The following is a 14,344-nucleotide window of genomic DNA, read 5'->3' as shown; positions in this document are numbered from 1 at the left end:
AACTTTGTAAAATACACACATACCTAAAATGATAATTATCTGTCAAGGCAGTAGATTTAAGGGGATCATGATTTCTTAAATACCACATTTACATGTATTATATACACAATGTATATAAAAATAGAAAATACAGATAAGCAAAAAGAAGAAAATTAAAATTACTTAGAATTCTACCAATGAGTTTTTCAGATTTTGCAATTGTCAAGTCTGGTACTTAAAAATTAATTACATAAAAAAAGCTTGCTTTTGGTAGTCTGGTCTTTCAAATTAATGTGTATACCATTTCAAAAACATAATAAAATACAACCTATTATCATTATCTTTGCAATTTTTTTTTTGATTTCTGACATTCTCACATTGTTTAAATAGAACTGACTTTGATTTGCAAGTTTTGTAACTCTTTGGCGTATTTGTGGACAACCTGGATCTTTGCTGAGCTCACTTATATTAGTTACTACTCTGATTCCAGTGATCCAGACCCATGAGACTCACCAGAGACAGAGCTGAAAATCTTCAGACCTGTAGTTTGGTTCCTTCCCTTTATGAGGTGCAGATGTAAAACAAATAAAAAGTCCTGAATAAACCATCAGGCAGACAAACAAATGGACACACACATGCCTGCCTGTTTTCAGAGTCTGTGCATCTCAAGTGTGGAGGTGGTTGTGGCATTTAGAATTTATACAGAACCTGCCGTTTGGGGAAAAGTGTTCTTTCCCGAATTGCTTCATTTAGCTTGGGATGCATGTAATCCATTCCTTCTAAATGATGCTAGAGTCATATGTGCAGTGTTTGAAGAGGGATGTATGTGAAAGTAATTAGAAAGTAATTTGAGATCCTGCTCTAATGAAGAACACCAGCCAGATAATTGACAAATTAGATTAGTGTTTAGTATATACCACATGGAGCAATGACATATTTAAATAGTATATGTACCTATCTATAAATGATGTTTCTATATGTAAAATCTTGTGTATTTTTTTTTCTCTCACAGGGTAATAAGAGATTTGTTTTTAAGTTGTAATGGAGTAAATCAAATAATTGAATTAAATTACTTAGATGGTGTTCGAAGTCATTCCCTAAAAGCATTTGAAACTCTGATAATCAGCCTAGGGGAACAACAAAAAGATTCTTCAATTCCAGGTATTGATGGGATAGACGTCGAACAGAAGGAATTGTCATCTTTAAATGTAGGTACTTCTTTTCGTAACCAGCAAGCTTACTCAGATTCTCCTCAGAGTCTTAGCAAATTTTATGCCAGTCTCAAAGAAGCCTATCCGAAGAAACGGAAGTCTGTTAACCAGGATGTTCATAGCAACATGATAAACCTGTTCCTCTGTGTGGCATTCTTATGTGTAAGTAAGGAAGCGGAATCTGATAGAGAGTCAGCCAATGATTCAGAAGATACTTCTGGCTATGACAGTACAGCGAGTGAACCTTTACATCATATGCCGCCCTGTTTATCTCCCGAGAGCCTGGTCTTGCCTTCTCCCAAACATATGCACCAAGCAGCAGATATTTGGTCCATGTGTCGTTGGATCTACATGTTGAGTCCTGTTTTCCAGAAACAGTTTTACCGGCTTGGTGGTTTCCAGGCTTGCCATAAATTAATATTTATGATCATACAGAAACTGTTCAGAAGTCATGAAGAGGAGGGAAAGGAGGAAGGAGGCCTAAATGTCCATGAAAACCAAGATATAAGTAGAACTTCTCAATCTGAGATCACCATGAAGGAAGATTTATTATCTTTAACTGTAAAAAGAAGCCCCACACCATCAGAGCTGGGTAGTCTAAACAAGAGTGCTGACAGTGTAAGTAAATTAGAGTCACAGCATATTTCTTCCATAAATGTGGGACATATTTCAGCTACTGAAGCTGCTCCTGAGGAAGCAAAGATATTTACGAGTCGAGAAAGTGAGCCATCACTTCAGAGCATACGACTTTTGGAAGCCCTTCTGGCCATTTGTCTTCATAGCACCAGAGCTAGTCAGCAAAAGATGGAATTAGAGTTACCTAATCAGGTAATAACTTGTCCTTTGTTCAGCTTTATATATATGTATTTACTTATTTCAAAGTTCTAACATAAAACTATTGTCATTTTGTTTTTCCAAAGAGTCTAAGTTTTGAGAAGCTCTTGTATGCGTAGCACAGTACCAGGTACTGTGGAGGACGGAGGAGTACCTGACCCAGTTCTTGCCCTCAAGAAGCTTATAGTTTAGTTTGGAATGCAAAATCCACATGTGTCGAAGTTACCAATCCTAAAAGGCATTAGATACGCATCATGTGTCAGATGAGTAATAATGGACTTTGTGTTTCAAAGTTCAGACTTTATAATCTCAGTGTGATGCTGTTTGGTGCCCTGCTCAGATCCCCTTTACCAAGCTGATACACCCGTCTGCCATTTGCTACCAGGACTCACATCTGAGTTATCTCCCAAGGATTGCCGTTAGCTCATGGGAGACACCCCTTCTACAGATGCCTGGGAAGGATGCTTATAGCCAGTGATGGCTGGATATAGCTCTGTGGAGTGGGGACAGTCTTTGTGGTACAGATCAGGCTCCAAAGCTTCCCATGGAATTAGGCAGGAGCCAAGCATTTATTCTGAAACCACATTTTTGCCTGGATTTCTGCCCCACCCACCCCCCACCCCCCTGCAATATATTCTGCTTCCCTCACGACCTTACAGATTTTTTCCTGAGAACATTTCTCAGCTGAAAAAGGAATCCTCAGTTTCAGGCCCTGCTTCTAAGAAAACTTCAAATATGATAGACCCCCTGTTAATAACTCATCACTAACTGTTGGGTCAGCCAGCAGGCTCTCCCTACTGCTGTTCCTGTCTCCCTATTTCCTCCTATCTAAAAAATCTTGATGTCTCCACATTGCTCACAGTTAAAAATCCAAATTCCTCAGGATAGCATACAGAGCCCTTTAGTGTCTTGTGTTCACTTCCTTGCCTAGCTTCATGTCCTGCCATTCTTCACCATGCTGCCCATCAACCATACTGAGCTAGACGGCTGCTTCTCAAGATGCCACTCCTTGTTATTCTGGACGTGTGCTTCTGCCTAGCACACTCTCTCCCTCTGCCTCTAGGCCTGCTGTCTACTACTTGTTCTTCATTGTCCATCTCATACAACCCTCCCCTGGCACACTTTTGGCAGGTCTGTCAGGCACCTTCTCTCTTTTTGTTTCTCCGAGAACTTTGTTTATAGCTCTAGTGTGGTCATCATCATACCTTGTCTACATGTATCTGTTTCTTACACTGGACTGAGGGAATTCCTTAAAGGGAGAAGTCAGCTTCATATCCATCTTTTGGCCTCATCGCCTAATGTAGGGACATAGGCAAGCAGCCTTAGAGTCTACTTCTTAGAGTCTTACAGAATCTGTAAGCATAAGGCATTTGTAAAATGTAGAGATGGTTAATCAAAACTCTGAAGTTTCAACTAATCTTTTTTGTGTTTGATACAGTTAATTTGTGATCCATTGAAATTCAGAATGAAATAAGATGAGTGAAGCATTTGATAAATAAAATGTTACTATGAATTGTAACAGTAGGTATTTGTATAAGAGCTAGATATTTATAGTCCTTTTAATTTCATATCTACTGCAAATAAATGGACTAGCTTTCTCCTTATTAAGTAAATATTATTTATTTTGTCACTGTTTAATTTTTTTAAAGCATGTTATTAATATTCTTAGTATCCTTTATTTTACCTTAGAACTTGTCTGTGGAAAACATATTGTTTGAAATGAGGGACCATCTTTCCCAGTCAAAGGTGATTGAAACAGAATTAGCAAAGCCTTTATTTGATGCCCTGCTTCGAGTCGCACTGGGGAATCATTCAGCAGATTTTGAACATCATGATGCTATGACTGAGAAGGTATGGATACGATCCAGTTGTGTTGTTTGGGTATGACTAGCAGAGGCAGACGTATGTGGGATGTTAGAACACATGGGCCAGGTTGTGGTCAGGTGAGTTCTGGAGGTCATATCTCCATCTTGTGGGATGGATAGTATTTACTCAGTGCCCTATCTCATAAAAAACAGGAGAGCAACGTGACATGCTTTTTTTCATCTAATCTGGCAGTTTACTAAGAGTTATTCTCAGGGAGACAGAAATTTATTATTTAATTTGATAAGTCTTACATGTAACTGATAGTTTATTAAATGATAATTCAGGAATGGTGATGACTCAGGTATCTTTTCTGATCCTATATTGGTACAGTTAAATTTCCAGAACCTTGTATTTTAATTTTAAATCACTCAATACAAAAATGACTAGTACTTGCATAGAAATTAGCAGTCATAGTTTTTAAGTTAACATTTTTTTCTAAAAGAACTATTTTAATTTTTTTCTTGAAACTGTATGTGTATATTTAGTTTACTACCCTCTTCTTTTATGTTTCTTTTACCCTTAATTGTCCTTTATCTTTATGTAAGTTCTTAGTAAAACTGTCCTTTATCTCTATGTAACTTCTCTTTTAATTTCGCAGTCTAGCCATATATATGACATTTTATAATCTTCTGCCACAATATTTTATGTTGCTGTTTGTCATAACTTGAAAAAACTTACTGAAATAGCAACTGATGCCTTTATCATATTCCTGAATCAATTGGTTTACTGGAAAATGTTAAAATACTACTTTATTCTACCTTTTATTAATGTTACAGTGATAAAGTACTCTGAGATGCTTTCAGTGAAAATGAGTTCCAAAGTGAAGATATTGGTAGCATTTTTATAAGAAAAGGAAGATTTCATGCTGCAGGATATTGCACCAGAAGTTAATGCTGAAACTCTCGATTTCTGAAATGCTTGTATATAGACAACTGGATTCTGAAATCTTAAAATTAATCCCTTTGAACAATTTTTATGTCTCCTCTGGGTATCTAATTTATGAAACATTTTATTTATAAAAGTCCTATGGAAAAATCTTTTTCCATGAACAAATGTGTAAAAATAGTATTTATTTGCTAGCATTAAGTTGTAAGAAGTATAATGCCACCTCATTGTGGTTTTTAGTCATTTCCTATTGTATAACTAGAGTGAAATTTCATAGACTTCTTTTTCAGTAAAACTGAAATGACCTATAGCTTCATCTGTTAGAGACCCCCATTTCTGAGGTGTTAATAAAGTTGAGAGATTCTGGAAAATTTTGCTGTGTGAATTTCATAATTTATAGTGCTTCATATTGATTCCTGAGGTTTTTTTTTCTTAAAGAAAACACTGAAGCTGTCCTTAAAATGATTTTTTTTAAAGATTTTATTTATTTATTTGACAGAGGAGAGACAGCGAGAGAGGGAACACAAGCAGGGGGAGTGGGAGAGGGAGAAGCAGGCTTCCTGCCAAGCAGGGAGCCCGATGCGGGGCTTGATCCCAGGACTCTGGGATCGTGACCTGAGCCAAAGGCAGACACTCAACGACTGAGCCACCTGCGCGCCCCCTTAAAATGATTTTTGAGTAATAAACATTCTATTACTAAATATGAGCAAATATTACAACTTTTGCCTTCTAATTGCACTGATCTTACAGAGTCATCAATCTGAAGAAGAATTGTCATCCCAACCTGGTGATTTTTCAGAAGAAGCTGAGGACTCCCAGTGTTGTAGTCTCAAACTTTTGGTCGAAGAAGAAGGCTATGAAGCAGACAGTGAGAGCAATCCTGAGGATAGTGAAACCCGAGATGATGGTAAAATATCACTGAAGTACTTGTGATTGGATTTGCAAATCAGATTATTAATTAGCAAAATGGTTACAGTAATACCACTTTAGAATTTTGTATTGCCTTGCAATTTAAAAAGTGCATTGCTTTGATCTTATTTGATCTTGACAATAGATTCTGGCGTTTATAATATAGTCAACATAAAACAGATATATTTTGTTATTGCCAACATTGACTGAATGCCTGAGAATACAAGGTAGAGAGAGTCCCTGCTTTCATCAATACTCCAGTAGAAAAAACAAACAGGAGGTGTCAGAAGTGAACAATATGAAGAAATAAAACAGGGTGATGTGATAGTGATTGGGTGGTCAGAGAAGGCCTCACTGAAGATGTTTGGTTTATATTGAGGCCTAAATTTAAAAAAAAAACTATCCAGACAGATACTGACAGGAAGGGCATTTCAGGCAGTTTGTTATAAAGATTGATTAATATAAGGAATACAGACATCTTTTTGTGACATCCAAGGATGCTGCAGCACAGATTTCTTCTTAGCTCACTGCAACCCAACCCGTCCCTAGGATTGCACATGATCCTTTGTCTCTGGTTTTAAAACTTGGGTAGAACAGAATAGATGGGTTGATTGGAGCCAAGAGCTTTCTGGAAGGCTCCATCTTTTTAATGTTGACCTTATGACCGTCCCAGTACTGCTAGTCTTCACTAAGTTTCCAGCAGCTTGTCTTCCTCAGTCTGTTTTCTCTTTCCCATTGCATGAAGGCATAATCACAGATGTCCTAACAGAAGGGCTTGATGGACCCATAGCAAGTATTTGTTCATTTGTATATAATAAAGAGAGTGAAAAGAACAAAAGCGCAGCCACAAATTGAAAGAATCTACATATGTATATATGTATATGTACACACACACGTATTCATGTAGCTTACTTGATTTATGAAACTATTTTTGTTTGTTTCCAGTGTTACTAAGAAATAATTGACATACATCACTATATAAGTTTAAGGTATGCAGCATGATGGTTTGATTTACATATATTATGAAATGATGACCACAATAGTATAAGTTAACATCCATCATCTTATATATGTACAGTAAAAAAGAAAAAAAGAAAAAATTTCTCCTTGTGATGAGAACTTTTAGGTTCTATTCTGCTGATTACTTTCTTATGTATCACACAGCAGTGTTAACTGTAGTCCTCATGTTGTCCATTACATCCCTAGTGCTTATTTATCTTGTAACTAGAAGTTTGTACATTTTGACCACCTTCCTCCATCTCCTCCCACCCCCACCTTCTGAACAAGTGCTTTTGAAAAAATATTAGTTCAATGGTGTAGGTTTTATCAGTATACTGACATTTTATAATGACAGACTTCCTCCTTTTTATAGGTTTGCTGATTAGATCTTAATCTAAAGAACTCTGGTCTATGTAGACATTTATAAATTTCTTAACTACATGAACATTTTTTAAACAGCACAGCAGTCACTTTTAAGAGCACATCAGTCAAATTTTCCAAAATGTAATATTCCATGACAGTGTCTGTCTGTTTCTCGCTTATGAGGAAGACAAAGTATAGAATTCCTCCAACCAATAACCGAACCTATTATTTTCACAGAGATCTGAGCAGGCAAATGAACTAGTCTGTGATTTAAGTATTTTGGAGTCAGGGGCGCCTGGGTGGCTCAGTCGTTAAGCATCTGCCTTCGGCTCAGGTCATGATCCCAGGGTCCTGGGATAGAGCCCCACATCGGGCTCTCTGCTCCGCGGGAAGCCTGCTTCTCCCTCTCCCATTCCCTCTGCTTGTGTTCCCTCTCTCGCTGTGTCTCTCTCTGTCAAATAAATAAATAAAATCTTTAAAAAAAAAAAAGTATTTTGGGGTCAGAAGGTTTGGGATAGTGTTTTTTCCCACTTGTGTCAGAGAAAATGTGTTAAATCTGTATCACATGTCTATAAAAGTTACTGTTGATATTTGTAATTCTATTGAAGATATCAAAATTACTTTTAAGCTACTCATTTATCTTCAAAATATCCGCAAGACTTGATTATCCAGGATACTTATTGTAATCAAAAGTCGCCTTGTAGGAAAAGGCTGTGTGAGAATCTTCTTATAAAGAGCACTTTGCCACAAGATCTCCTAAATGTTAAGTGAGATTTGAAATGTTTATTCAGTGTTTAGGGAATAAAAATCATCTTTTCTTTTCCTCTTTCAGGTGTAGATTTGAAGCCTGAAGCAGAAGTTTTCAGTGCATTAAGCAGCCCAAAGGACTTGCTTGAAAACCTCACTGAAGGGGAAATAATATATCCTGAGATTTGTATGCTGGAATTAAATTTGCTTTCCACTGGTAAAGCCAAACTTGATGTACTTGCCCATGTATTTGAGAGTTTTTTGAAAATCATCAGACAGAAGGAAAAGAATATTTTTCTACTCATGCAACAGGTAAAAGAGGCATTTAGTTAAATGTGGTGAATATTTATCACACACATGCCCCAATCACTCATTTCCTTATTTAGAACCCAACTTGTCTGAAAATTATTTGAGATGATTATTTATCTTTTATAATACCTTAGATATGTTTTTATGTACAAGTGGTATTCTAAAAATCTTCTAATTCCATTGTTCTCTAAAGCAGCATAAAAAATGTCATTGGCTAACTAATCCTTGTATATTTCTGAGAATGGGCAATATTTTGTAAATTACACTTAATATATAGTCATTGTTTTTGAAAAACCAGAAAACCAAAACAGTATGAAAAAAATAAATGTATAAACCACCTAAAAAAAAAGAAAATGAAAAGTATGTGATTGTACACATAGCTTTCTTCCCAGTTACTTGAAAATATTTATATATGTATATACAGTAGAGTATCAAATCATTTATTATGACGTTACAGTTGCTTCATGCTTTCATGAGGTAAGAAATTTAATTTCTTATGTTTTGTTTTTTAATCTTCAGGGAACTGTGAAAAATCTTTTAGGAGGGTTCTTGAGTATTTTAACGCAGGCTGATTCTGATTTTCAAGGTGCGTTGAAACTGTTAGTTTTACACAATAGCTTTGAAATTATTTTGTTGTTATGTGAAATGAAGAGTTGATAATAATGACTTCCATTGGCATAGTGCCCTGTGATTTCAAAAGTAGCTTTATATGCATCATCTCTTTTGTTCGATAGACATAGTGTAAGTATCTTGATTTTATAGAGAGGACTGTCTAGATTCCAAGGGATTGAGTGAGTTGTTCAGGGTCATGTACACAGAAGTGGTCTTGCAAGGACTGTTCCCCAGTCTAAGTATGGTGTTCCTGCTTTATCAGACATTGAGTGCCACTTTCCACTCTGTACTTTCATAGACATTTGAGGAATTCATAATGAATATATAATATGGCAACATATAATAGAAACTTCGATTTTAGTTGGAGAAGTCTAACATACATGAAACATTAATTCAGGTTTGTCAGATGTTTCTTCATGATTAAATTTGAGTGATGCATTTTTGGCAAACAGACCTCATAAGTGACGTTGTGCCTTTCACAGTGCATCATATTGTGGTTCCTGATGTCCATATCTTATTATTGTGATCATTTGGTTAAGGTGATGTCTTGCCGAGTTTCTCCTTTGTAAAGTTACTGTTTTCTCTTTATAATTAGTAAGTATCGTGTGGGGAGATAACTTGAGATTATGTAAATATTTTCTTTTCATCATACTCGAACCCACTAATCCTCAGCACCCATTGATGATTCTTGACTGAAATTGTTAATACTGTGGTATTTGCCAAATAGTGATTTTCTATTTCCATTACTCCTTTTATATTTATTAATTGTGATTATACAGTAAAGAAAAGCTTTTCCTTCTCCATTTACTTATTTAGTATATGGTATGTTTATATTTATTGTGGTAGACACTTAGTGGGTCCTTTAGATCTGAAGACTTATTTCTAGCTTAGCTCTGAGAAATTCTATTACGTCACCTTATTTTTAACATTTATAGCATTTTTTTTTAAGATTTTATTTATTTATTTGACAGAGAGAGACACAGTGAGAGAGGGAACACAAGCAGGGGGAGTGGGAGAGGGAGAAGCAGGCTTCCTGCTGAGCAGGGAGCCCGATGTGGGGCTGGATCCCAGGACCCTGGGATCATGACCTGAGCCGAAGGCAGACGCTTAACGACTGAGCCACCCAGGTGCCCCTTACATTACCTTTTAATAGCAGTTTTATTGAGAGAGAATTCGTATACTACACAGTTCACCCATTTAAAATATACAGTTCAGTGTTTTTTGGTATATTTGCAGCGTTCTGCAACCATCACCACTTATTTGCTCTTACGAATAATGCTATGAACACTCATGTACTAGTTTCTACATGGACATGTGTTTTCATTTCTTTTGGGTCCAATGGTAACTCTATGTATAATCAGATGAGGAACAGCCAGAGTGTTTTCCAAAGTGTCTGTGTTATTTTGCATTCCACCAGCAGTATATGAGGATTCTAATTTCTTTACATCCTTGCTAACACTTGTTATGACCTGTCTTTCTGGTTTTATCCATCCTTGTGGACCTGCCATGTTATTCTCATTGTGGTTTTGATTTGTATTTTCCTGATGGCTAATGTTGTTATGCATATTTTCATGTGCTCATTGACCATCTGTGTATCTTTCTTGGATTTCTTTAGAGAAATTTCTATTCAATCCTTTACCCATTTTGAAATTGCATAATTTGTGGTTTTAATCATTGAATTTAAGAATTTTTAAATATATTCTAGATAAAAGCCCCTTATCAGATATGTATGATTTGAAATATTTTCTCCCAATCTATGGCTTATCTTTTCACTCTCTTGGTGGTGTATAATTGAAGCACACATTTTTTATTTTGATGAAGTCCAATTTGTCTGTTTTTGCTTTTGTCACAATGCTTTTGGTGTCATATCTAGGAAGGTGTAACTTACAGTCACAAAGAAAAAATAATTTTCTTCTTTCCACACTTTCTGTTCTCTTCTTTTTTACATCCTAATTATAATCTTGGGCCTTCCTGGATTGATCTTGCATATGTCTTAGATTTCCTCTCACATTATCTACTTCTCTCTTCTTGTACCATGTTTTGGGAGATTTCTTCCATTCTATTCCAACCTTTTGTTCAATTTTTAATTTTGGCAGTTATCTTTTTTTTTTTTTAAAGATTTTATTTATTTATTTGACAGAGAGAGAGATAGCGAGAGCAGGAACACAAGCAGGGGGAGTGGGAGAGGGAGAAGCAGGCTTCCCGCTGAGCAGGGAGCCCGATGTGGGACTCGATCCCAGGATCCTGGGATCATGACCTGAGCCGAAGGCAGACGCTTAACGACTGAGCCACCCAGGTGCCCGGGCAGTTATCTTTTAATATTTAAGAGCTTCTTTTTGTTTGTTTTCTGGCTATTCCATTTACATATAAGGATATAATATCTTCTTAAGTATATCTGGATTTAGTAATTAACATTTTGGAAAGATATCTTTTCTACTCTAAATTACTTATTTTCTCTCTGGGGTCAGTTTATCAAATTGTTTGTCTTTTATATCTTGGTTTTTCTTGTTTATATTGCTGATTCTCAAATATTTTGTGAACCTGTTTTGCTCATTTCTATTTAAGAAAGCTGTTGGAGTTAATGTTGTAAATTTGCTTTCCTATTTGGCATCTTCCCTGAATGGGCAATCCACTGGAGAGCTCTGTGTGCATGTACCAGTGGATGATAGAGGCTCCCCAAATACCGTAATAAAAAGAGCTTCACTTGGGAGGGCCATTAGGGCTACTCTTACCTCATATGGCATTTTCTGTACATTAGAAAAATATGTCCTCCACACGTAGGGCTTGGCTAGTGAATAGTGTCTTTGTGTAAGAGAAAGTCATCCCTTCATCCAGGCAACACAGCCCAATGCCAGGATGCATGGCTTGGTGTGAATACCATTGCAGTTTTCTTTTAGCCCATATTTTTTCCCTTGGTGAAGCAACTTGGCCCATCTGCAGACTGTACATGTATGCCTGGTAGCCTGATGCTAATGTCCCATGGTCCATCTCAGCCTTTGCCTGGCAATCCAGTGAGTTTCTTTAAACAGTTATCAGGCTGGGGGCATAAAAGTAAAAGCTGAGCTATCTGTGCTCTGTATTCAGAATCAAGGAGAGAGGTAGGTGTTTGCAGTCAGACCTTGTATTAATCCCTGCATTTGTAGCCCCCTCCTTACTTCCTCTCCAGAATGTAGACAGACAGATGGGCTCTCCATTTCTCAGAGCCCCTTTGTAATTCAAAGAGATTCGAAGCTGCAGCTTTCTCTTTTATCTCTCTGCCTTTCCATCTTCAAGAAATATTTTTAAATCTGATGTGCCCCTGGCGCCCACTGACTCCCCCACTTTTTTTGCTGTTATGAATTTCTTTCTTTTTGTAATTCTGTACTTTTAGTTCAGTGGGTTTGCAGTAGTAGACAAAGGCAAATTTATATAAATATATATATCTTCATTCCCTCATTTTGAACTGGAACCTGCTAGTTTTGAACTGAAAAAAAAAAAAAAAAAAGTCTAAGCGCATACATACACTTTACCTTGATCATATTACTTTATCCCCCAACCTGTGATTATCTAACACTTTATTTATAGTGTTTTTTTTTTAAATCAGAATCCTAGTTAGGTTCATACATTACAATTAGCAGATCTATCTCATGTCTACTCCCCCCCACCCCCTTGCCATTTTTTTTTGTTGTTGAAGGAGCCAGGTCATCTATCATGAGGCATCTCCTGCATTCTGAATTTTGGCAATTATGTCCCTGGGAGGTTGTTTAATATAATCCTCTCTATCTTATATTTCCTTTAATTGGCAGTAAGATCTAGAAACCTAATTAGATTCGGATTCCATTTTTTGACCGGAATATCTTACAGGCAGGAGTCTGCCTCTGTCAGAGGCACATAATGTCTGATTGTCTCTCTTTGGGGGATGCTAGGAGCCATGGATGGTCATAGCCTAGGGACTTGCAAAATGGTAACATGCTGTCATTTCATCTTCTTGGATAAGCTGGAATACTTAAAACTTGCTCTCATCAACTACTTGGTTATTCTAAGGTATAATTCATAAAGGAAAGGCAGGAGAAATACTTAATTATTTTCCTTTATTTCCTAGTTTGCATAGTTCTTACTCAAAAACCTTTCATGGGCTCGTGTTACTTACAGGATAAAGTCCATGCTATTTTGTAGTCTTGTTGCGAGTTTCTTTCCAGATACCACATCAGTTCACGCTTCTACAAAACATGATGCTGAAACAGGGCTTCTGTCCTCAGCTTGAACATCAGGATTATTTCTGTCATATCTAAAATGGAGATAATATTTCATTTTTAGGACTTTTTTGGGTGAGGATTAGCTGAGATAATGCATAAATATACTTTGAACACTATAATATGTGCTACAAATATTAGTTACTTTATTCTAAAAAGTTCTATGAATTTATGTACTACCCATTATATTTTATTCTAAACCCCACAATGGAATGAGGAAAGTGTTCAAAATAATTGTTCGTGATATTTAAGTGTTTTCATAATCTTTAATATTTACACTTACATATATGTCATCTAATTTAGAAAGTAGTAGTTATAATTTAAACAGTTTCAAGATGAAAAGGTAGCAGACTATTTTATGGTAACTGACAGTGTCAACTTTTTAAACAAATACTGTATTAATTTATGCTTCTTTAAATAATACCTCTCCTGGGAATTAACCAATCTTTAAGAAAAGTGGTTTTTTTTTTTTTTTTTGTCAGTGGGTTGGTTTGCATTTAATCGTATTGCTATTTTTTCAGCACATTTTTGGATTATTAGTTGTTTATAATCCATTGAAGATGTGACAATAGTATTTGATCTCTTTCAGTGAAATTGTCTGGAACCTTTAATTATGTATTGGCTTTAATTTTTTTCCCTCTATCTTTCTTTAATTTAGCATGCCAAAGAGTGTTGGTGGATCTTTTGGTATCTTTGATGAGCTCAAGAACATGTTCAGAAGAGCTAACCCTTCTTTTGAGAATATTTCTGGAGAAATCTCCTTGTACAGTAAATATGCTATAATTAAAAATTTTTTTCACTGATACCTAATAGAGTATTTTTAAAAATGATTTGGAAATCACTAAGCTCTCCCTTTTAATGTGGTAATTATTATGCAGTCAACTCCATGTTATTATGTGTAAAGTGCTCGATCATTTTATTATTTGCACATATTTTAACTGTTTCACTTCTGTTTTGGCTAACCAGTCATATCATTGGGCTCATAGTTCCATTGCCTCATCCCACCCCCAGTCGTAGTGTTTAAGAAATGCTAAATAATTTTGATTACTAAAGAGAACTTAATTATGAGTAGTTTGTACCATTTTAAGGATTATCCTCTTTTTAGAAAATTATTATCTACCCTTCAGGTATCTTCTATCACTTCTTTCCATTGGTGTAGCTTAGTGACTTTTCAACTGTTCTTTGCTGAGAAACTCATTTTTATAATAAAATTTTGACTAAAGGATAAGCAAATAAAACAGAAAAGTTTAGAGATACTTTCTCTGAAGCAAGGTCGAATGTTCCTGAGCCCTGCCCATTTCACCACCTTACTCCAACTTGTGGACCCTGACAGGTTCTGTGGAACACAGGGTTAACAGACACTAATGTAGACACTTGATAAGTGACTGTATTTAGGGA

The 14,344-nt window shown here is 36.1% G+C and overlaps 1 protein-coding gene across 1 annotated transcript in view; it reads left to right on the top strand.

The window, feature by feature from the left end:
- LOC102748111 (lysosomal-trafficking regulator) overlaps positions 1-14,344 on the top strand; it is a 153,245-nt gene that overhangs the window by 33,961 nt on the left and 104,940 nt on the right. Inside the window, exons 6-11 of the mRNA XM_081823169.1 lie at positions 992-2,018; positions 3,714-3,875; positions 5,526-5,682; positions 7,879-8,105; positions 8,622-8,688; positions 13,605-13,714. Coding sequence (XP_081679295.1) covers positions 992-2,018; positions 3,714-3,875; positions 5,526-5,682; positions 7,879-8,105; positions 8,622-8,688; positions 13,605-13,714 — 1,750 coding nt within the window. The remainder of the gene's footprint in view (positions 1-991; positions 2,019-3,713; positions 3,876-5,525; positions 5,683-7,878; positions 8,106-8,621; positions 8,689-13,604; positions 13,715-14,344) is intronic.

The sequence above is a fragment of the Leptonychotes weddellii genome, chromosome 6 (assembly GCF_054177405.1).
Source record: "Leptonychotes weddellii isolate Sample4059 chromosome 6, ASM5417740v2, whole genome shotgun sequence".
NCBI lineage: Eukaryota > Metazoa > Chordata > Mammalia > Carnivora > Phocidae > Leptonychotes > Leptonychotes weddellii.
Note: the sequence above shows the minus strand (reverse complement) of the source record. Positions and strands in the feature narration are given on the sequence as shown.